At 44.4% G+C, this 25,245-nt stretch overlaps 2 protein-coding genes across 8 annotated transcripts in view; one reads left to right on the top strand and one right to left on the bottom strand.

Annotated features, from left to right (window-relative positions):
* gzf1 (GDNF-inducible zinc finger protein 1) overlaps positions 1 to 25,245 on the top strand; it is a 498,954-nt gene that overhangs the window by 322,742 nt on the left and 150,967 nt on the right. The window lies entirely within an intron of this gene.
* Positions 1 to 25,245, bottom strand: part of klhl29 (kelch like family member 29) — a 246,640-nt gene that overhangs the window by 156,703 nt on the left and 64,692 nt on the right. For all 7 annotated transcript variants that reach the window (XM_074615419.1, XM_074615418.1, XM_074615413.1 and 4 more), the window contains one exon: positions 7,166 to 7,477. In XM_074615419.1, the coding sequence (XP_074471520.1) occupies positions 7,166 to 7,438 (273 nt within the window). In that variant the 5' untranslated portion in view covers positions 7,439 to 7,477. The remainder of the gene's footprint in view (positions 1 to 7,165; positions 7,478 to 25,245) is intronic.

The following is a 25,245-nucleotide window of genomic DNA, read 5'->3' on the forward strand; positions in this document are numbered from 1 at the left end:
TATGTTAACACATCTGAAAGTCACTAACTCAGGAGTGCCCACACTTTTTCAGCATGCGAGCTACTTATAAAATGACCAAGTCAAAATGATCTACCTACTATAAAAATGCAAAACATATATTTATTTATAAATATATTGAGTATTCTTTATATGTACAATATATGTTGGTGTACCTTGCATAACTGCATGAACCCATATTGTACAATATAACTCTGTACATTTTTTGTCATTACCTTACTCTGATGACTTGCACTGAATGGAATCAGCCAGGGATGCATAGTCCGGACAGTAGCTGCTGATAGCCAGCCTCAAGCACACTTCCAAATGATCATCAGTCAAGGTGGAACGGTATTTGGACTTAATAATCTTCATGTGGGAAAAGGCTGACTCGCATAAATAAGTGGAGCCGAATAATGCAGTCAAGGAGGTAGCACATTTCCTCATGATGAGGTACTTTTCCTCTGTGAGTAAGTTCCAGAACTGTCCATGGGCCCTGGACTTAAGCTGAATGTCAGCTTGTAGTGTCAAAATCTCATCCTCCACTCCAGATGAGTTCAGGTGAAACAGTGTTGCAATTTGTTGGCTGACGTCTATTTTAAAAAAAATAAATAAAATTTTTTTTTTTTTTTTTTTTTTTTAATGCCATGCGATCTACCCACACTACCTTTGCGATCGACCGGTAGATCGCGATCGACGTATTGGGCACCCCTGCACTAACTTATATGGTGACGGTAGCAGTATCAAAAGTTTAAAAAAAACGTGGTCTGTGGACTAAACATATGATAAAACCGTGTTAGATAGAGGTATTGGAAAGGTTTTACTTCTAGTTAATAGACACAGAAATCAGCTATATTTTGATACAAGATTTTAAACCATGTGATGAGTGATGGGTAGCTGGCTAACATCATTTTATCACAAAGTTGGGTCAAATGTTTGGTGGGCACATATCCATTAATGTAACTGTTACTGTATATTTTGTTGGGGTACATTTTAAAACTATTTATGAAAGATTAAAAACAATCTTTATATTGTTAGTTAATTATTATTATTTTTGAATGTCAATGGTAAAAGTAATTAGACATTGTTGACCTTGTCTGAATTAAATATTCAAATTGTTTCTTGACAACTACAGGGAACCTCTGAACCTCAAGATATGTGAATGAAAATGGGTTCTATGGGTACTCACGAGTCTCCCCTTTACAGACATGCCCACTTTATGATAACCACATGCAGTTTTGGGCAGGTCATAGTCAAGTCAGCACACTGACACACTGACAGCTGTTGTTGCCTGTTGGGCTGCAGTTTGCCATGTTATGATTTGAGCATATTTTTTATGCTGAATGCAGTACCTGTGAGGGTTTCTGGACAAGATGTAAGGGATAATGTACAGCGAGCTGGTCATTGTTGTGAAAGAAACTCCGACAGGGCGATGCTGCACCCCGACGCGGAGGGGTCTCTCATCGCCCTGAAGGGGTTTCTTTTACAACAATGACCCGCTAGCTGTACATTATCCCGCTTATTACACGGCTACTTACTTAAGAAATCAATAATTTGACACAAAAACGCTCCGCCAGAGTTCCACATCAGACCTGCGCCCATAGCAACGGTCTGCTATAAAGAAATAGCAGGCTGCAGAACACCGTGATTGCCCAATCAGAATCAAGTATTCAACACAGTCGTGTAATAATTGTCATTGTTTTGTGCTGGTAATTGATTTCCAATAATAAATATATGCATACATTTGCATAAAGCAGCATATTTGCCCATTCCCCTGTTGATAAGGGTATAAAAAACTTGACAAATCTCCCTTTAAGGTACATTTCGAACATGTAAAAAAAAAGTGTAATTAATTTGCGATTAATCGTGAACAATCATGCGATTAATCGCGATTAAATATTTTGATCAATTGACAGCCCTAATTTATTTACAGCCGAGACCTTAACCTTTCGCCAGACAAATACGGCAGAGGGAAAAGTGCGCCAACCAACCCCGGTCTCCCCTACTACTTTCTGCTCTGACCACACCAAATAAGCACGTCTGAAGGAAGTGATTTCAAAGAAAGAGGCTTATCAATGAGAAAACTAATATCTTCTTATGATCAGTACTACATAAAACTTACTACAAAATTCCCGCACTCTCTCTTTAAACAGATTATGCACCATAGTACTACAACTACCTGACCAGAATAACATTAGCCCAAAACTAACAAGTTTTGTTCCCAACAACATTAAACTAATGAGATGGCTTCAGGCTAAAAGAATAGCTCATTCTGCTGCTGTCTTGAGACTGCTCTGTAGGTCAGAAACATCCAACAGAGAAATGGATGAATGGGATGTAAACAGACTGAATCAAAATACAACGCCTATAGGCAAAAGCTCCATACTAACAACAGTTATTAGTTTGTGGCATTCCTTTAGATCAATATGTAACTGTATATCATTTTATTTCAAGTACGGCTCCTGCGTTTGTGTTTAGTACGGATTGGTAAGAGCACTGCTGCTATTAAATATCAAGGGAGGATGGATTAAAAAACTCATATTGAAGGATTAGACCATGCAGGGAAATCCACATGTTCCAGTGGGCTATCTGTGGGAAGATACTTTCTGAGTAATAGTATGGGTTATCAGATACAAACTCCTTTGGCTTTGGCCCCGGTTTAAACCCTATAAAATCCTCACCAACACTAAATAACAGGCTGTAACATTAATGTGCAAACATTTAATTAACCCAGCAATGATCCTTGACAACGCCTTTTAAGAGCACACGCGTTTTGTTTGGATCTATATAGTGATCACAAGTAATCCTAATAACGGTGCTCCGTCTTTAAGTCAGGAGAAGATTTTAGTGATATTACTGGCAGAGATGACACAATTAGACAAGTGCTATTTCAAGGGGAGTACAAGCATTCGCAAGTCTTAATAAGGTGTGTGAAAGGTAGTGTTTTTAACAAGCAGGGTGAAAACACCACACCTAGATGGTGTAGGTTTATAGATGTTATAGTCAAAATCCTTTTTTAAGCAAAAAATACTGAGGGTGTAACCCGGGGTTTACGTTCAATCAGACACTTCCAAGTCTCTGTCTTCATGTCTCTGCACGCCTACAACTCCAGTACAATAGAGAAAAACAATCACATCATGGCGATATGTTGGTTTATTCACTGTAGATCTGTCTTGTTAATGACCATGCTGTCCGCTCTCATTCCCAGGGCATCGGCGTTAAAAACCGCCACACAAGGCACCCTCTAACGGCGGTAGGAGACGCAACGGGCTTTCCATTAACTACAACTCCTCCGAGGCAACAGTAAACGCTCAGGGAAAGTGCTGTGGTGATGTAGTTTACACACAAAGCTTTCATCTAGGAGACTGCTGTTTGTGTTCTGTGCGTTACGTTTCTCTTTCACTTTACAATCAGTTCGTTCTTGTCCCGTCAAGTCACATTTTCATTGTAAAATCTAGGCCTGGGACGATACACCTATCTCCAGATTCAATACTTTCACGATACTTGGGTGCTGACTCAATACAGTATGTATTGCGATTTAAAGTATTGCGATTTTTGTTAACTTCTTCAACACTAGACCATGGGAAAAAGTTTAAATCATACACTTCAAGGGACTTTTACTTTGGAAAATATCTAAATAAATACATTAAAATGTTTGATTTTCATTTTCGTCAGAGACGTCCTGAAGTCCAATATATCAGTTATTGTTAGGCATTATTTATTAATACATTTCCCTCACAAATTAGTGGTATTTTCTTTTCATTTCTAAGGGACATATACTGTTTTATACTTTTGCTAAATATAATCCATCAATCTTATTTCCATGTATGTATTTTGTATAGACAGTTCCTTTTGTTAACACCTTATTTCAAAAACTGGACATCGTTGGCTCTCCCGTCAGCTCCGTTCTCTTTATACATCCATGGTCAGCTCCATCGGGGCCGTTTGAATGCATCTAACATAAATGTCAGTATATGGGTGCTGTACAGTTGTAGCGTCGGCCGATTTGACGACAGAGATGACAGTGATGGCTGGCTTGACCGCACGTTACCGCAATATGATAACGTTTCCTGTCCATGACAGAGTTGGCATGCAGTTTTAGCCATCATGTCTAGCTCTGCTTTTCCTGGCAAGGAACACACCCAAAGTGTTTCCATACTCTACTGTATGTGTAGTGTTTATCACTTTGGATTTAAAATGTGAGGGTTCAAGTCGTATCCACGCAGACCCTCCGCCGTTTTCTGCTCTGTCGTTTTGGCTTGTTTGTTTTGGTTGACGGATACGGAACGGATATGACGTCACATTACTCAAACTACAACGATAAAAGCGGTAACTTCCCTCTATCTCCGTATAGACTCAAATGAAGCAAATATATCGATTCTGTTACTGAAAAATCTATTTCAAAATTGTCAAAAAAAAACGATACATAGGTGAATCGATTTTTTTTCCACCCCTAGTAAAAACGTAGTAATTTTAAGCCAAACTATGTTGTGTTTTCTTAAACCTAACTAAATGGTTTTGTTGCCTGAACCTAAACAAGTGTTTCTGTATAATTCACAACATTAAGTACGTGTTTACTGCGACCAAAAAGTGCCGCCGAGGGGTCTGACAAAGCATCAGTATGTGATGAGTTGGCATGAGAACGTGTTGGACCATGACCATGCTTGCTACAAAACTTGATTGAAAAGTACAGTATTGTTAATTTTTGTAAATCCCATAAGCTACGACAAAGCGACCACTTCATTTGAAAGACGTTTAATTATAACCTAGTAAATTGAGTGGAATTAATACTCTAGAAAATGGTGCTGTGGATCACAGTTTCACTTGGAAGAAATAGAATGGCACACAAAGTGAAACTGACATATAAAGGTTGTGTTTATCAGCGAGACACAGAAACAGTTGTGGTTATTAACAACATGGATTTAGCGTGTGCAGCGACTATACACCCGTGACAACCGCACAAAAATACATGAAAAAAAAATAATTAATGGCTCGGCAGGGGATAACAAAGTGGAAATTAACTATAGTCCATTGTTCCATGTGGTTAACTTTACATCAGGATGGACAATGCGACCAGATGGTACTTTTCAACTCTCAGCGTTTTGTCCTACACACACCCACACAGCTCTTTACTTGATCATTAAAGCTGAAGCAAACCACGGATTATTTATAGCAGGCCACAGAAAACACTAAAGTAACGCTAAAGCAATACACCTGTGTCCCGATTTATATTAAGGGGAATGATTACTCCATTTAAGGTTTCATTACACGGTAATATGTGCAGGGGGCATCACTTCCCCCCCCCCCCCCCACACACACACACACACACACACTCCTGTACATGTGTAGCTACTGGACTGCGTCCCCACTTGGGCCACTGGGTTTATAAAGAGAGAGTCTCCAAACAGTGGAGATCAATAACGGCCTGTCAGGTTTTTAGTGTAGCCATGGACAGAGCAGAGACACAGGGACCACGGAGAGAGAGCTGCATCCGTCCATCAGACTCTTTGTGACTCCCAACAGCTTTGATTGAAGATGACAGAAAAAGAGAGCGCAAGTGAGGACAGCAGACAGCAGGAAGACAGGAAGACAGGCTCCTATGGTACTGGCCGGCTCTTGAGGCCCAGACTCTGGGTATTTCCCTTTTTTAAAACGGCGCTGGTCTCTGTTGTCTAACCTTACAAAGAAAGGACTGTCAAAGGCGAGACAAAGTAGAGAGGTAATAAATCCGGGAATAAAGCTAACAGAGTGGCACCTAGGGATGGATCTGCATTATATCTGCTGCATATACGCACGCACGCATTCCCCGCATATACTGTACCTTTAAACAAAAGTGCACCCGCGTGCGAGGCGAGGCACCTAATTGCTCTGGCAGCCATTGAATGATGACAATGGCCACGGAGGGAGTTGGCGAGACTTTGTCGGGATGTATGTAATTATTCAGCCGCACAAAAGGAGGGGCCGACGCGGTGCCAGAGCAGATTTACTGTGTCTGTGGTCAGTGCATTCGGCAGGGTATCTAATGATGTGCACTTACGGGGCTAAATTACCAGAGCATTGTTTACCTCTGCTCCTAGAGTGCAGGCCCCACCGAGAGCGAGGAGAAGGTGGCTGAGGAGAAGAGGGGGAAAAGCCCACATGGATCTAGCTGGAGTTCAAATTAAAGCAAATGATCTGATAGTGAGGAGGAGTGTCGAGAGAAGATGAATGGTATCCATGGAAGCAGGAGGCAGGGGAGAGGCTGAAATGTCTAACTCTTTTTTTTTTTGGGTAAAGGCCCCTCTCTTCACACGCTGCTGACAGACAGCTAGCTAGCAAATCCCCGGGCGAGGGGGCGGAGAACACAAACTGTACGGCTCTTGACTCTAACACTCAGACATTTCCAAGCTGCACTTTTCTGTATAAAAAAGGTACACAAACATGATGACAAATTAGGAATACATAAGCCACACTCAAATATTGTACTATTCCTGTCTAATTAAAAGTGAACCTATCTTTGAAAAGGAGAAATGTTTTTTTTTTTATCAATGATATTACTCAGGGCTTATATAATGATGTGGTCCTTGTTTGTTTGTTTGCTTGTTAAGAAAAGCACCACCTCTAGCCATCACTTCTGACAGCCGCAGCCATTTGAGCCACTGTCAGAGGTCATTTACATAATGAAAGAAAGGAAATTACCAAGGAGGCAAAGGCAGGACAAGCCAGCCATTTGGCAGGGAGAGGAAATGAAGATGGAAGGAAAATGGTTTGGCAAGAGAGGGGCATTGGACAGAGAGAGTGCAGAGAGAGCAGCAGGACTGGAGTGAGGGATAAGGGGGAGAGAGAGAGAGAGAGAGAGAGAGAGAGAGCGGAGGGGCTTGAAGAGCTGAGACAGTTGAACCATGAAGACGGGCATGCCAGTGAGTTGGACAGTGCAGAAACATTTGGAGAAAGTGAGAGATGAGAACTGGAAGACAGAGAGAGAGAGAGAGAAAAGAGAGAGAGGGGGAAACTGGAAAGCTTCAAAAGTAAAAGGAAAGTTGGAGATTATGTCCAGTTGGGGAGTCTTCACAGATTAAAAAGTTGACACACGATGAGACAAAGACCAGAAAGAAACTTGACAGAGCGCTGAGGAGGACGAGTCAGAGGGAAGCAGGTGTTGCGGCATCCATTTGGACGAGCCTCTTACCTTGGCAGATGCGGAAGCCACTGATCCCGCTGCCGTGATGCCTCGCTTGATCGCAATGTCGCCACTCGACGTTGTCACGGCAACTGTAACCGGGGTGGGGAGGAGGGAGGGGATGACTGGGAGGGGAAGCAGCCCCGGACGGTTGTTGCCATTGACGACGGCGGAGGCACAGCTATGATTGGCTCCTCCATTGTGGAGGCCAGAAGGACGGATGTCTCTCCGCTCCCAGGGTCCCCGGTAGTCCCTCTCGAAGCGGTGGTGGTGGCGTGACATCACTTCCTCTTCCTCTCAGAGGGAACAACAGGGGCAGGCCTGCAGGGAAAACAGAAAGAGAAGAAGGTAAAGGTGAGGTGTTTCATTAAATGTATGCAAATGGTGAGGGAAGAGACACAAAGGCAGGGTTTCAGAGATATAAAAAGACCGGGGGGCGGCGAAGAAAGAGCGAGACACCGAGTGAATTGAAGAGAGAACATGTTGACATGAAGGTGTAAATGCTCACAGCATCTGCTCCCAATGCACCTGACTGACATGAACACACTGCGGCTCATTTGTTGCCTCTAATTTCTATTCTCCCAGTCATTAACGAGGGCTGCGACAAGAGGGAGAGAAATGAGCGCTGCTAAGCAGGTCTATAAAAAACACCATCAGTGCCAACGCCATAAGGAGCTAAATTTGTTACGTGAGGCACCGAGGCTCGACAACGAGAGGTTAAAGCAACACGGCCGAGCGCAAACAGGTACGCGCTCTGTCGAGTCGCGCCGAGGACGGGCGCAGCAGTATCATGACCTTGCGGTCAAAACCCATTCATCGGAATAGATAAATACCCCCACAATTACAGCTCATCTCACACATCTAATGGCTGGTTAATTCAATCAGATTGCCCTTGAAGTGCATTTGAGGGTTCTCCCCCCTTTTCAAGCACAGCGGGGCTGCGATAGGCTAAGAGGCGACAGGGAGCTGGAATTACATCAGTATGGGGCATGGCGCTATTGTGTGTAGCATGAGCGGCGTATCACTCTATATATCATATCATAAATCAAAGCGGCGCAGGATCTGAGAAGTGAAATCCATCACTGGGGGGGTTTGCAGGCGCATTGTACTCCTCCTCACCAAAGGCGCGTTATGCTTCCCGAGCCCTTGATAACAGATGAAATAAATAAATAACAACCTCAAAAACCAGGTTCAGCAAGCCCCATGCAAAATCCCCTGGTTTGTAAGGAGAGAATGACAGCGGATGATAGGTCTTTATTCTTCACGCTGGGGTCTGTCACGCTGCTTCTAGCCTCACAGAGGAGCGAACGCCTTGAAATGCCAGCCTCTCTCTCTCTCTCTGTGTGTGCGTGTACAAAAGCAGTACATACTACAAGTGTGCATGCACATACTGTTTTGGAAGGATGTAATGAGAACACACAAAACTCCCAGTGTACTGTGTGAGCAGTAGTAGTAGTAGTAAGTGTTTGAGCAAGGCTGTTTGGAAATGAAAGGTTCTTTCCAAAGCTTTGATGCGAGTGATACACGATGCAGCCTGTGGTGGGAGCACCGGCCCTTCTGTATCTTTAGCTGCTGCGACCATCCATTAATTTACCCGCTAAAACACTCACTCTTTCTTCCTTTATGTCCGTATCTGTTGTGCTCCCTTTCGTTCTTTCTCATCATCCATTTTATTCCCACTCTCTCCATTATTTATTTCTCTCTCACACAAGGTCCAGCGAGCTGATACGCGGCGATAGAGCTTCTAAAAGCTGTGGGGGCAACACTCTCGCGCTCTCTTTCTCGCTCGCTCTGCAATAACCTTTCTCCCTTTTCTGCGGTAACCCCTTTTAACAGCCTCAACATTTCCAATAGAAACAAGCTTGCATTATCTCTAAAAATGTTTGAGACAGACAGAGAGAGTAACAAGGTGCTGGTCCGGTGGAACAATGGCAGAGTTAGTGCCAGGTAATATTCTCTTATCACCCGAGCTCCACACCACGGCTGAGAAATAAGAGGGCAAGCGGGAAGAAAATTCCTCCACATAAAAACAGGACGAAGAAGAAAGAAAGAAAAAATAAGAAAGGGACATTATCTCCACAATAGTCAGAATTGGGGGCATGGTGCATTTGCACTCACGATTCTGTGCAATTTATTTTTTCCAATCCTTTTCAGATGTGAAGTGAAGTGGGTACATGCCGTTGTGCGTCCAGTGAGCTTGCCATGTCTAGACAGTTTTGTGATTTACCGCAAACTCACTCGACTAGTTTGTTTTGTCTCGCACTGGAGAACAAATCCATTAGTTTGTGCAGACAAGGCATTAGACTAAGTTTGAAAGAGCCCACACAAGAGAGCTTTGTGGGATAACCTTCAGTAAGGCTGCAGATGGAAAACAAGTGGAAAGTAAAGTCCATTGCACTAGAATTGTTTTAAATAAGCGGCATCGTGGTGGCTTAGTGGTCTACGGCAGTGTTTCTTTTAAATATGACAAACCATCGTGACCCAATTCATAATAGGCCTCAACTATAAATCGTGAGAAGAGCGAATTTTTGCTAAATGAACATTCCTGACCATTTGTACTGCCATTTCCGCATCACCTTATTTTATCTTGAATAGGTAAACCAGCAATTTCGAAGAGATACGTTTGACCAATCACAACTTTGTTTTATGTATGTGTTATTGAAAACATATACACACGTTAAATACTTTATAAATGAGACCAAATAAATGAATTTAGGCGGAGTTAACAGGCTATCACATTCTTTTCATTTCCTCTCATCAGTTAAACAACATTTACGCGGAGTTAAAGGTGCATTGTGTAGATATCTGGCGGTATCTAGTGGTGAGGTTGCAGATTGCAACCAACTGAAGCCTCTCCTGTGTGCCAAGCGTGTAGAAGAACAACGGTGGCCGACGCGAAAACATGAATGGACCTCTCTAGAGCCAGTTGATGTAAGAGTAGTGTAGGTCATTTGGAGCAGAGTCAGTGGAATTTTCAGCATGCATGTGTAAAAAGGTTTAGGAGCAATGTGGTGCCGGTAAGATAGTAGAAAAGTCTGCAAATTTTGGATCGAATTGACATCCTGTTGCAACATCATATTTATACAGTTGGAATAGAGCATCGTGTCAGTAATGGTGTAAGATGGACCATAATCACCTGCCATGATGTTGGGATCTAAATCTTCAAATGAACTCCCATTCAATGTTTAAAGGTGCTGAATTCAACATTCAGACAATTAATATAGCAGCAAACAACTATAGAGGAGTAATGTCTACCTGAGCAGAGAATGAAGTCACTCTACCGCTGTATGTTGTAATCAGAGCTTGTCCTCGCTTTGTTGACATAGCCGGGCTGGCCGTGCGCGCCTTTTAGTGCATGATTGTGCATGTGAGATGCTTCACTGGCTAGCACACGACCGCCGCTCTGCACTGCCCTCATCACAGAGCTGCATTTTTGCCATTGTTTCCAATGTTAGCACCGTTAGCTGTGAGCTGCCGGCTCAGCTGTCGCCATGTTGAGAGCTGTGTGGAGTCAATAGAAATGCTCCCAATCTTGCATTTAGCACCTTTAAGGTAGAAAATTACCTATACAACGTTCCATTTCCGACCCAGACATCATACATCCTACCTCTTCCTTTGATACTCAGTGTAAATGTGGGTTGTTTGAAGCAGTATATACAGACGACAAATGTTGTTGTTTTTCTGAAGAGGAGCATTTCACATTACCATTCTTCACTCTCACTCACTTACCCAAGTGGCATTTCCAGAATCTTGGCACTACACTTCAATATGTGCACAATCCTCTGAGTGAATTCCTGTCATCCCGGCACTATGCATGTCAGTATGTACTGTGTAACCGGAGGCTGGCAACTGATCCCCGCGGAACGCAAGTCACTGAGACAAATCCCACTACATTTATGGTCCTTGGTGAACACGAGGATTTAAGCTACTAATTACAGACACTTAAATTCCTTTCGCAACTGCGTTTCTGCAACTCCTTTAAAGTCTGTGTGTGTGTGTGTGAAAGCTTGCATCACCTTGAGGCTGAGAGTGTGTGTTTGTGAGTAGTACGAGGAGGCGATAAAAATAAATTTCGCTCTCAGAGGTGCCTGTGGAAACCAACACCCAACACACCTGTGGACTCTGCCAGACCAGATAAACACTTAAATACATCACATCTACAATGACACTTTGCTCTGCGCTGCACTGCTCTAGGGAGAGGGTGCCAATAAAGATTTGCCCATTTTCTTTCACATCCAATGCAGTCACTGTCAGCCGCAGACAAAACCACGGCCCTCCAGAGGAGACACGATAACCTTTGCTGGGAGGCTCGCGTACTAAGCCAACCCTTTTTAAGTGCTTGTTCAATATCATAAGAAACTAATGACAGCATTCCAGTCATACCCTACAGCAATTAATGAGGCTCTTCAGCTCCTGCAATCCTATCAGCATGTTAATAATCTTACCTGAAGGTATCAAACTTTCCCACGCCAAATGCTATTTTCTGTCTCTGCCTCCTACTTAAAAATAGCAGCTGAAGACTGAGAATCATTTTTGCAGAGTGATGGCAATCTAAACAAATGATTAAAATCTCTAATCCTCTGGAAAGCGCAAATAGTAACAAACAGGCTCTGGTTTCAAGCCGGAACAGGAGAGCCGAAGAAGAAAGTGAGAAATACCGTGTCAGCAATCAAACCTAATGAGCTGACTGACTTGGCTGACTGGCATATCCATTGTGTTGTCACTCACGTCATGAGTTAAAAGAAGCAGTCAGCTGCAGAGGAGGCAGCGTGTGTGTGCGTGTGTATATGTGTGTGTGTGTGTGTGTGTGTGTGTGTGTTGGACGCTGGGACTTTTCTAGCACTGCTGCTGCGTCAGAATCGAAATTGCATCCAGCATACGATGTTCTTCCAAATGCATGTGCAACTGAGACAGAAAAGTGAGATGGCGTGGGTGTGCACATACGTAAGAAAGAGAGTAAAAGAAGACAAGTGTGTGTGTGTGTGTGTGTGTGTGTTTATGTGTGGGCATACGCCAATGTCCGCATGTGTGCAAAGGCCTATCATCATCATGACCTCGCTGCTGTCACCATGGGGATGCCGTGCACGCTCCTATATGCTCCTATGCGAGTTGTAAGCCCACACAGCGCACATCAGGACTCTTCAATAACTTCATTTCCACAGCGACGAGTGACGGAGTGATTAGCCAAAATAAAAAGTTGTCTAGCAGGTGGGAACGCGAGACAAACGCACCCCTAAAAGAACAGCATCTGTCACTCCGAGGCAGCACGCAGCGTGTCGGGGCGCGTGTGTGACAGAGCTGCGTTAACAAAGCCATGTGGGAATACGCGGGGAGCCGCAGATAGACGTGAGGAAAGAGGGAGGGGAACAGATGGACAGAGCGCGGCAGCGACGGGGAGACGGCGAGCCAGTAGTGTGAGCGAGCGAGTTCAGCAAATGAGATATAACAGCAGTATGAATGTGTGTGTGGTGTGTGCAGCCTGAAATAGAAAGGAAGGGTGTTAAAGGATGCGATCAGGGTGGGGTGGGGTGTGTGTCATACTTCTGTTCTAGGGTGTGATGTTTGCTTTTGCTGGCACATTCTGCTCTGCTTTTAATACCCCCGGCTAGTCCACCACGCTACAGAATACTCCCCAAGAGGAAAGGCTCCATTTCCAATCTGTAGCAGTAGTGTTTACTTCTATTGACCCAGCCCGGCTTTCACCACACTCACACACATAAAGAGCCACCTGCTACACTCTTCTGTGCTAATGATCAATTCGTCCATCAGCAAGTCTGGATGGATGGTACAAATGAGGCCCGGGGACAGTAGGTGCACCGGAACTTTACGAGGAGGGACAAGATATGGCTGTAAACGAGCGGCGCACACACACACTAACCGTCACAGGTGCACGTCACATACACACCAATCCAATCGCAGACCAGTAAATGTGCTGACAGTTCCTCCAGGACAACAAAGGTATTCATCCTGATATTTAAATAATGGGAGAGACGGTTGGTACAGGAATAGCCTGGAGCAACGCGAGCCAGAGTCTCTGGCTTTTTAAATTCTCCTCCTCGGCTCGAGTCCGTACCGCCTAAGACACGCCACATGATGAAGATGCAGTCTCAATTTGGATGGTGCAGCGTTCACGCCTTTGCATACACGCACATGTGCACCTGCACAAACAAACAATACAGGTGCCATTAATTAAGCAAATGTACTGGCAAACTAAAACATCGTAATTTGCACGATGCGGAGTTCTGCATTTGGAGAATTTTTATTTTCCAGCATCTTTATATTGATTGATGAAGCAAACTTGATCTGCCAGAAAACAGCCAGGGCTTCCTGGGTATTTTTAGCGTTCCCTCATCAGGACGTGATACAGGAGAAACCTAATTGATGTTCCAGAAGACGGGGGGGGGGGGGGGAACACAAGAATAACAGAGCGGAAGCTAGAGGAAAGGCAAACACAGGAAAAGGAGAGAAAAAAAAGAGTTTTGTGTCTATCTCATGAGCTCAGACACGGTTTATGTGCATGTGTGGAGGCGAGGTGTGAGGGTTTGCTGAGAGGAGGAGGAAAAGGCCATCTTCAGGGATGAGAAGCGGAGATGAATGCGACTACCTGCTGGCATGGAAACCAACGGGCCCATTGTTGGGATTGATTCTTAGCATTAGCTGGTCCAATTAATCCCAGCGGTTTGAGGGGAATTAGTACTTTGCTACAATTCGTACACCTCATTAGTGGTGTGAGTGTTATCTGGAGACGCTGCGCAGTCAGCGGTGTATCATAAAAACATAGGACGTCTCAAAACAAAGCCCACCAGCTCAGGCACCATCCGGACCATAAATAGCTTCCATTTTAGCAGATGATTAGAGGCACGTAGGCTGGTTTTACTTAGCTACAGGACAACCGGGGAAGCATTTGACACTCAAATAAACCCGAACCACGGGGGTAGTCACCTCATTCTGAGCAGATTCCAGCACTAATCTGAATCCGGCGCCTCGCATTTCCTTATCTCATCAGCCTATTAGGATTTCCACAGGAGGTTTTCGGAGGAGATGATAGTGAGAGATGGCACCTTGTGCATTAATCTGACACATTGATGGATGAAACACTGGTGGGTGACATGCACACACTGCCTCATTTTGCCAGAGACAGACACTTCCTGATCATCTTCTCTTTGATAAAGCATGCAAGCAAAGGCCAAATCATTCAAAGCGGATAAAAAGGGGATACGGTGTATTAGGTAGACAGAGAGAAAAAGAAATATAAAGAAGATGAGGCCAAGGGTTATTTTATTTTAGGATTAAGAAATATTGCATATACCTGCACCGCTGACAGCAAACTTCCCCCTCTTTTAGCACCGCAATAATGAGTCAAACTTAGCAGCATGTGCATGCGTGCGTACTCCATGTGTGTTTTTGTGGGGGATACAACGTGATGCAAGGGTTTCCAATCTGCTTGTTTACTGTAGTTTGAACACACGGGCTCCGTTTTTTTACTTCTGCATAATGGAAACAGCATGGGCCGAGCAGCATTTTTCCTGTCCAAAAAACTCTCACTGGCGCCCGTCCAGACAGGAATGACCGCGGCGTTATGAAATATTGCAATAACCGAGTTAGTAACACCCCGCCAGTGTTTGGATGTCAGTATCCCAGGCATGTGATTAGCCTGAGGAACAGAGAGGCGCCGCTACCTCCGCCACACCGCAGCACGCTGCTGCTCAGTTAATTAAAACACAGACTTTCAACAAAACGCCACATTATCACAACGGCAAGACACAAAGCTGGAGAAAAACCCTGGGGCTGGTGAGCACGCTTTTCCCCATCCAGCCTTTTCTGCAGGCTTTTTTTTTTTTCTACGCGGTGTGGGAGCGGCAGATTTCCACACGCCAATCATGCAGTGTGTTTATGCATGTGTGTATATATATATATGCGTGCGCGTGTGTATTCTCTGTGGCCCATGGCAGCTGTCGCCTTTTCTCTCCCCGCTGCATCCTTTTTGCGAGTTTCTCTGTTCTCCAAATAAAAACCAACAACGGCATCAAAACAAACAGCTCTCATTGCTGTGTCACACACACACACACACACACACACACACACACACACACACACACACACACAGGGGCAGTGAGGACAAAAAACCTGACATGTTCTATGGGCTGCTGCGTTATTGCAACTACTGGGATACACGTGTGTTAATATATCAATATGTATGTGTGTGTGTGTAGTTGAGCTCCAGTAGCGGGACACGAGGCAAGTGCAAGAATAGTGACTTAATTATCTAAATGGCTGCTGTGGAGATTACTGAGGGCAGTGAGCATCCATCTCTTTCAAGCTGGAGGAGAGATCAAGAGATATATACATCAATAACAGAGACAGGGCAGCAATGAGAGAGTGAAAAAGAGACGGAGAGAATTAAACGAGAGCAAGAGACGGGGAGACAATGCGGAGGAGAGAGCGAGAGGAGCGGATACAGTGACAGTGATTTACAACGGAGAAGTTTGCGAGCCCGCTGGCCCTCGCTACAAAAAGCTGCCGTGGCATGTGGTTGCATCCTCGGCTACAGAGAGTCTGCCGGCAGCAGGGATCATGACATCCCCTCTGTCGCCATGGAGATGCCCCGCGCGTCTTCGATTTTTCCTCTTCCCTGTTATTACCATAGAGATGCTCCGGGGCTGGATTGTATCTTGACCTCCCCACTCCCCCCTCGCCCCTCGAAGCAACAAAGCCTCTACATTTAGGTCTATCCCTCCCTTACAAGAGCGCGCCGTTTTTGACTTTAGCGCGGCCGAGCGGTTACAGAGGTCGTCCGCGGGACTGGAGGGCCTGTGGTTTGATCCCCTTGTGTGCACGTAGCGCTCCAACAGCCCTTGAGCAGGATATTTAACCCCTACCTGCTCTGGAGGGCCAAGTCCTGCTGGTTGACCCTGCACCTCAAACAACAGGGCAGGAGGTGAATTCCCATCTAGAGGGTGAATAAAGTATACCGTATGAAATTAGATTCATACTGCAAAGCATTCATGTGAAGCACCGTGCAATATTCTAGCACTAAAAGACGATTTACCAAAGAACCAGTACCACCCGGGACTTATTAAATGCCTTCATTAAATGCTCTTGTTAAGTCTACGTTTTAGAGGAAATGAGTAGGAAATGACAGCTCATACAGCCAACGTTTTTCCCTTGTTAGAACTTTTAAGCTGTGTTTCCTGACAGCAGGGACAGTGGTAAAGAAAGTGTGCTCATGACTGGAAAACGCACTGGTTTGAATCCCCCCAGACTGTCGGAGGAAACGGAGAGTGAAGAAAAAACACTCTCTGCCTTCAACAACCACTGCCAATGCACCACTGAACAAGATGTACTGTACTGCAACTCATACTTGGTTGTCCCTCTTATCTTGGCCCCATCCAAGGTCAAGGCCAGCTGGTGATTTAGTGCTTTGCTGGAGAACACCTCAGCAGTGTGAATATCTGCCAGTATGGGAATAGAACCCAGGTCCTCCGGGTGAGGGATAATCTGCCCGTAACCAGCCTTTACTCTCCCCGAGTGACACCCGCCTCGACAACAGTAACAGCCTGGTTGTACCATCCGGCTCCCTCATGAGAACATTTATTTAGAAGAAAAGTAAACATTACGTCTGAAAAGCAACATCAAATAAAAATGAATGGCTGGTAACAGATGGACAGACTAACACCTGTAGAATGCCATTTCAAAGACAATAACGCTGATTTATTACCCAATTATACACAAATTAATTTGATTCGAGGTATTTTAGGCATTGACTGAGTTCTTATGTTTTCCCCCTGAGTGATGGCACTCACTTCACTTCAAATAAATACAAAAAAAAAAGAAGTGGAAAAATAATAATTTGAAAACATGCCGAGGAATAGTGTTCAGAGACACTTTTAGATTAAGTGAGTTGTGTTGTGTACTCTGCTGGATAAACAGGGCCCTTTTATAGATTTAAGTCAAAATGGCACACTACAAGGAAATATCTAATAAATCAAAGACCGATGTTTCCCTCTCAGAGAGTTTATTACATTAAAGCTAAAGCAAAACAAGAGTTCAGATGTGCCGCGCACCAAATTCCCAACTCAGTCAGCTCCAATACTTTCTATCATGCTTAATGACAGAGCCTCCAGTTAGACGGTCTTTACTGCCAAGTTCGCTGCATCTATTCACTGTTTGTTGTTTTCCAGCACAGACACACAAGTGTAAGTGCACACACATGCATGCATTTATGGAGTACACACACAAAAAATTCCCTCACACAACAAACACTACTGCTAACTCAGGTACACCCAGGACAGCTCGCTCTCCCTGATTAAGCCAGGCCATCTGGTTGAGTCCCCCGTCACCGCTGACGGCTGCTGCGTGTCCAGGCCCTAAAACCCCCCAGTGTGATCCAACGGCATATTAATCTCCTCAAATATCAACCTTTTCAAAAGGGCAGACGCCACGGTAACCTCAGTGCAGTTGTTCTGGGTAACATCGTCTCGCTCTCTCAAATACACGATTCTGTCACTACCGCCTTATATGACACGGACGGAGAAGGAGGGACGGGTGTGTTTTTCCTTTCTCCTCCCATCCCTCTCTCTCTCTCTACTTATCTCATGTCTCTGGGTGCTTTCTCTAAAAGCCATTCTCTGTCTCTGTCCGTCGTTTCATATCTGTATGAACACAGTGGCCTTTCAGAGCGCACAGTGAGTGGCGCTGCAGCCCGGGCTGGCCCAGAGGAGCGGTTGGAGCGGTATAGATTAATGGCCCAGGAGACAGCCTAGGCAAGTGGAATGAACAAATAGAGAGGCCACTGAAATGACCGAAAAGAGAAAAAAAGGGGAAAGCGAGGTAATGATAAGGAGAATGAGGCGTACACTAAATTGTAGGAGAGGTACCGAGTGGGGGAATGTGTTCTGTCACAGTATAGTTTTATACCCCCGACACACTGACGGAGTGAATTAAATCTGAATGGGTCGATGTGCGTCATTCAACATGGATTTGCAGCCCTCCTCCCACCTAGGTGGGATGAAGGTCGGACACAGCCCAGATTTAGGGAACAGCGGTCTCTATTAGGGATGGAAAATGTATTTAATGCTACCGTGGTTAAAATGGCATTTATGGACATTTACTTTCTACTCGGCTAGAAAAAATATGTGACATGAAATGAAAAAACACGAGCAGTAGATCCCTAGTGAGCAGGTAAGAAAGAAGCTTATTTGGTACTTATTTGATGTAATGTAATTCTGATTGGCAGTGACGTGAATGCAGCTACAGTCGCTGACTTGACTGTGACAATCAGTGACAGCAGTCCCGTATGGATGGGGTCAAATGCGACCAGAGCTGCAACAGTTCATCGATTAGTCAATGGGCAGAAAGTTAATTGATTTTGATAAGCAATTAATCACCAAAGTCATTTATTAAGCAACAAAACTAATGGTCTACAGCCATGCTAGCAGCTCTGTGAAGCTGTACTAGCCACAGCCCGTTATAAAACAGTCACTATATCATGACAGTAGTACATGAAACAGAGGCACATGTTTTTTTTTCCAGGTTACCTGTGTCCTCCGGTGTACCTAACGGCATCTGCAGGATTTTACAGACCGGAGGAAAACAAGCAGTAAATTCTGATCTGGAATCTGCTTTCCAACTTCCGCCTATGAGAGCCGGCTGTCAATCACTCGCAAACTCCGACTAAACGGTCAAACCAGGCAGCGCTGATGAAATATGAATCAATATTATGTTACTGTAATGCCTATTTCTCGCCTCAAATGTTTTCAGAATCATCTTGTAGTGCACGGTTTAGCTGTAAAATGAGAAGGTTTGTGACCCGGCAGCCATGATGAGACCTCTTGAAGGAATGCCAAGCACCGGTCACATGACCGGAGCACAGCCAATAGGAATGCTCTCCCTCTGAAATGACCTGTGATTGGTCAAAGTCTCCTGTCACGGGCTAAACAATTTTTAAAGCTTGAAAACAGAGCCATGAGGAGGTGCAGAAGTCTAGTTCTCTCTCAGAACACTTGAATTACAATATGCTGAAAGGTTTTTATGGAATTTTTTGCCCAATGATGCCAAAAACATACTGCCTACTGCCACTTTAAGGCTGATAAGAATGTCATTAGCTTTGCCAATATTTGGTCATAAACCAAATGTTTGCTTTCTTCAGCATGCTAACATGCAATAATAAATAAAACAATAACAAAGCTAACATGTTAAAGTTTAGTAGGTGCTAAATTGGAAATTCAGAGCATTAATATAGCAGCAAACAAATATTTGCAATGTAAAGATATAGTGGATTAATGTCTACCTGAGCAGAGAATGAAGTCGCTCTCCCTCTGTGTGTGCTGTAATCTGAGCTTCTCTGAGCTTTGTTAGCCAGGCTAGACACTCGTCCATTTCAGTACATGTGCATCTCTCTGTTGTGCCCCACTGGCTAGCTAATGGCCGCCGCTCTGCACTTTGCTCATACAGCGGTTATTGCCGATAACATCGTACCAACCCACAGCGCCGTCATGGAGGCATAGCACCCATCTTCCTGTTCCCCCCCAGGTACGGTGACCAGACGTCCCGGTTTGTCCGGGACTGTCCAGGTTTCAAGCTGACGTGTCCTGAGTCTCGACACATATCTGTAAAACACTCAAATGTCCCGGTTTCCAACAGTCACTAACAAATTGTCCCGGTTTTCGCCACAATTAAAATAATCATCAAACGTTTCGTTTTGATTAATTATTCTACACAGTTCCTTCTGCGCATCAACAGGCATTTCGCTCCGCTTATAACTCCCTCAGGACTGTCCGTTCCTGTCAGTCTTTCACCCGGTGTCTCCATCCAGGACAAAATGTCATCTGAGCTCCACAGTTTTAATTATAATAGCCTGAGACAAAAAACAAGTTGAAATATAATGTACGTAGGCCCAGACAACAGTAAATTTCCTCTGAAGGAAACTCTCTACAGGACTCCCAAACTGTCAGTGCGTTATGAGGGGGACAATGTCAGTGCGTCATCAGGGGGACAATGTCAGTGCGTCATCAGGGGGACAATGCCAGTGCGTCATGAGGGGGACAGCTCTGTGATTAAAGGGAGTGAAAGTAGTGAATGTGATAAATCATGATTGTCACAGCCTCTAATGCACCCCCATATAATAATGACTTCTTTCTGATCCCACTCCGTGCTCAAATGCGCCACAGGTGCGCCAAGTTAGCCATCCTGATGAAAACGCCTATGTTGCGTGCATATTAGTGCATACTCGTGCACGTGTGAATGCGCATGCACGAACGTGCGGTACACTTAAGGGTCCCGGTTTGGGGGTTTGAAAATATAGTCACCCTACCCCCAGGTTAATACTGTTACCTCTGTCAGCACTGTTGCCATTGTTTGCAATGCTAGCTGTGTTAGCTGCTAGGTGCCGGCTCAGCCGTCTCCATGTTGAGATCTGTGTAGAGGAAATAGATATCCTCTGAACTCTAAAATTGAGCACCTTTAACTGTTTTTTTGTTGTTATACATTTTATAGAGTAAATAATCAATTGAATGGCGCCATCAACTGATAGTGAAATAATCATTAGCTGCAGGCCTAAACATGAGTTCAATATTGTGTAGAGTACATCGTACGCGGTTCTACAGTATAACAGGGGTATTGGAGGGTGCATGTGTAGTCTTATTTATGAATCTCGAAAAATAATGTGTGACAAGACAACTGAACAATTCTGAATATGCCACAAACCTGAAGTGCCTGCATTTATTTTTGCTTGTGAATATTTCAATGAATGAATTGTGTTACAGCTAAAATAGGGATATTTTTTTCCCTTTCTTTCTTGCCCTCTCTTATTTCCTCTCTCCTGCTCCATCCCTCCCTCCCTGCCTTACCCATGTCTCAGCTGTACTCTCACACACAATCAGCCACATGAGTCCGTGGCAAACATAGAAGAGAGAGAGAGAGAGAGAGAGAGAGAGAGACGGAGAGAGAGAGAGAGAAACGGGGGAGTGGTGGAGGTTGTTGGGCAACATCAGAGATAGCGGAAGTGAAGTGAGAGATAAAAGGAAGAGAGAAAGGAGAGGAGGAGAAGCGAGAGGAGGAAAGGCAATGACAGAGGGGGAAAATGAGAAAGCCCAGGGAGATGGAGAAAAGGTGACGGTGACACACACACACACGTTCTTTAATCAATAAGGTGGGAATGTGGACACATGGTAAATCACTTTCCTGGCAATAACAGAGAGCAGCCACTATCCCTCTTTTTAATATGTTGCCAGAGTGTCAGAGGGTGATACGCAGCAATATATAGCGTGGAAGAAGGGTGAGAGAGAAGGCAGAAAGTGGGGGAGTCATAGGTGTGTGTGTGTGTGTATTGGGGGAGCTGTGATGTATAGGCCTGGACAGTCGGTCTGCACTCAGATAAAAACAGGTGAATCATGATAGGCTGGCTTAAGTTCTCTCTCTCTCTCTCTCTCTCTCTCTCTCTCTCTCTCTCTCTCTCTCTCTCTCTCTCTTCTCTCTCTCTCTCTCTCTCTCTTCTCTCTCTATCCTTCTCTCCTCCTCTCTCTCTCTCACTCTCTCTCTCTCTCTCTCTCTCTCTCTCTCTCTCTCTCTCTCTCTCTCTCTCTCTCTCTCTCTTCTCTCTCTCTCTCTCTCTCTCTCTCTCTCTCTCTCTCTCTCTCTCTCTTCTCTCTCTCTCTCTCGTCCTTTCTCATGAGCTCTCAATGCATCAAAACCTGCCCCTCCTCAGAACAAGAATCCACTATATATGATGAAAAAGATTTCATATACAGGGGTAAAAAACTATCCCTCTCCTCTTCTGGTCACATCGATTTAGAGGGGATATTGAAGGCCGGGCAACTCTTCCACCTCGGCGTCACGAATCTGTCCGTCTGTCACCGTCCAGAGAGCCACCAGATTACACAGTGCCCCGGCAGGTTGACCTTCACTTAACTATCTGACCGCGGGCCACATCATCCTCCATGTCTTTTATTGACTTGATTCCATCTCGCTCAATCTCATCTTCGCTCGCCGTGTTTGGGACCAGTCGGCAAATGTTGTTACCGTAAACGAGAGCGGCTTCTCAATTGACTTGGGTCCCCTTTAAAGTGGTGCTAAATAAGTAATGGGGCGTCTCATCTGCTTTGGCTAGCCAGTCGCTGGATGGGTTACAGTAAAGGGAGATTAATGGATGGGCAAATGGAGATAAATGTATGAGCTAAATGGAAGTGCCCGACTGGCCTGTGATGAGACCCCGGTGACATATAGCGTCAATGCAGTACTGGACAACTGTCAAAGTCGAGGTCGATTCTAGGTAGGCTGCTAGACTTATCATCCTTTTACTACATCATAGACTCATTTTAACACTTGGCAGATGTCAAGATGTCAGCTAAATCTAAGTGTAATGACCGTCTGGAGAAACAGAAAGAATGGCCTGTTACCGTAGGTAGCTCAAATGTAGAGTCTGAAATTCAACACCCAAGACTTGGCTTCAGTTACATCATGGTCAGCATAAACTGATGAGAAAGGCTGGATGTGTTACTAACTTGCAGGCTAAACTTAGCTATCCCCAACGCAACAGTAACACATCTCCCTCTTTGGATTACATTGGTCTAAGCTTTACATTAATAATCTCTTCAAAACTGCATCACCATCGCTTTTAGCAGTCAGAAATCCTAAGAAAAGAGGAGCTGAGATTATTATCATTTAAAGAGGACCTATTGTGTCCTCTATTTGTGCAATTTCCCTTTCCTTTAGTGTGATATATAGATTTTTGTGTATGCAGTTACAAAGCCCAAAGTCCACACCAAAAGGTGTTACTCTCTCCCACAGAAACACTGCTCCTGAACTGCCTGAAACGCCTCGCTTGAAGTCCTGCCTTTTCTTCTGTAACGTGGTGATGTCACTAAGTAACACGTTTGCTTAACACCTGCTTAGCAGCTAGTTTGGCACACCCTCAAACAAAGCTAGTGGAGTCTAAAGAGGTTGATTCGGTTGACCAATCACAACAGTGGGCCAGCTGACCAATTAGAGCAGACTGGGCTTTTTGGTAGGGGGGGCAGGAGCTCAAACAAAGCGTTTCAGACAGAGGGTGAAAAGAGGTGATGCAGCACAGCCGGTATGAGATAAGTAAAGCGTTTTTTTAACATTAAAGCATGTCAACATGTTTTAGTAGAAACCCAAAATACAATTATGCACCCGAAAATAAGCATAATAGGTCCTCTTTAAACAAGTAGCTGAAGGACAACTATTTTGATGATTAATCATTTCAGTCATCTTGCAAGCAGGAATACCAAACATTCTCTAGATATATTTGAGTATCTCTGTTGTCATATATGCAAATAAAATCTACTGTTATTTGGACAAAACAAGCAATATGAAGACATCACCGTGTACTGGGGAATTATATATGGGCATATTTTACTCTTTTCTGACAATGACAGAGAAAAAAAAAAACAGACAACTGATACATCTGCTATACTATATACTATCATTTCAGTTCCACAAATAAGAAGTTTGTAGAACTATGCTGTCATGGTTTGTGTCTCTCTGGGTCCACTCTTGCGCAATGTGCCGGTTAACCCGCTCTAATCTGGCGGATAAAACGAGAAAACAAGGGCACAGTCCAGCTGAAGAATGTCAGATGAGGAAAAAGATGGCTCCCTAGAGAAGGACACATCAACATGCATTGTGGTTCACATACAGTAGAGCTTTTAAGATTTGTTGTTGTGAAATGAACAAGCCCTTTGAGTAGAGCAAACTAAATAGAGTCATTTAGGGTGCCCTTCCAGTAGAGTAAACAAGATAGAGTCCGATAGGGGGCCCTTCCAGCGGAGAAAACGTGATGCAGTGCCCTCTAGGGTGCGCTTAAATGGCGAAAACATAATGCAGAGCCATATAGCATATCTGCATACTGGTGTCCCACCGCATGCATCTGGTGCCCCTTTTATTTTTTTCACCCCTGTCCCTCAGACAACCTGAATCCGCCACTGACCAGACCTATTTACCACCAACAATTCTATCTTTGCATTTCTGCAGCCTACAACATTCACACATATCTTTCAATCATCCCTACAATACTGATACTTCTGTCTTCCATAACTAGAGTTTATTTTTGCAATAAGTTTTATTAATTTTGGGGGGAAAAAAATCAAACAACCTCTGGTGCTTACATTTTCATGATTGTCTTCCTTGTCACATACACTGGTCAGGTTTGAGCCACCTACGCTCTGGATGGTATAAATATGACTGTATGTAATTAATGTAAATGCAGGAAGCTGGTATCTGACTATAGTTAAAGCAATTGATGTGTTGTTCTCTCCCTGGCAGACCAAGGCTGCCCGCTTTGTTCCTGCAGTCTTACTTCTTCTCTGACAGCGCGGTTGACGGGCCAAACCACACGCAGCACAAACCCTGCGACAATCAATTCATTCAATTTGATCTTAATTAGCTGACCACAAAGAGCAGCACATCACTACGGATGGAGATGAGGCGCCACGCTCTGCGTCTCCCCTTTAAAGACGTTTTTAATGTCGCTCAGATTTCACACCGCACATTTTAATGACATGTAGGTCTAATGACCTGTGATAACTCCTGGTCCTGTGACAAACCCGAGACACATGGCCAAGACTAACCACTTTGCTTCAGTTTCATCTGCATCAAATGAGAGACGGCTTATCATCCGATTGGCATCAAAGGAATTGCTGCGGACAGCGCAGGATGTGTCGATGCTCTCCCCTTGTATGCAGGCTTTTAACCAGCCGCTTCTCATTTCCAATGCAAGATATGAACTGTTTGAACCATGCTTTTTCATATGGAATATGAGCCACGGTATAGCTCCGGTGTCATTCACAATGCCTCTGGGTCCTGTATAAAGAGATGTGCTTAAATCAGATGGGCTCACGGTGAGACCAGTTTGGGATTCTGTGTAGCACTCCCTTACCAGTTCCTACACTGGGGCTTTGCAAAAAACTGAAGATAATGGATGTCTCCGCGGGCACATGTTCATAAATAAAACAAGCCGAGCTACTTGCCTGGTATTAACTGCACTTTTCGAGTAGAATGGGAAATCGATGCTAATGGAACACATGCAAAGCAAATAGGGACAGTTCCGTGGCCTTTTGACCTCCGGTGGC

This window comes from Sebastes fasciatus, chromosome 18 (assembly GCF_043250625.1).
Source record: "Sebastes fasciatus isolate fSebFas1 chromosome 18, fSebFas1.pri, whole genome shotgun sequence".
In the NCBI taxonomy this organism is placed as follows: domain Eukaryota; kingdom Metazoa; phylum Chordata; class Actinopteri; order Perciformes; family Sebastidae; genus Sebastes; species Sebastes fasciatus.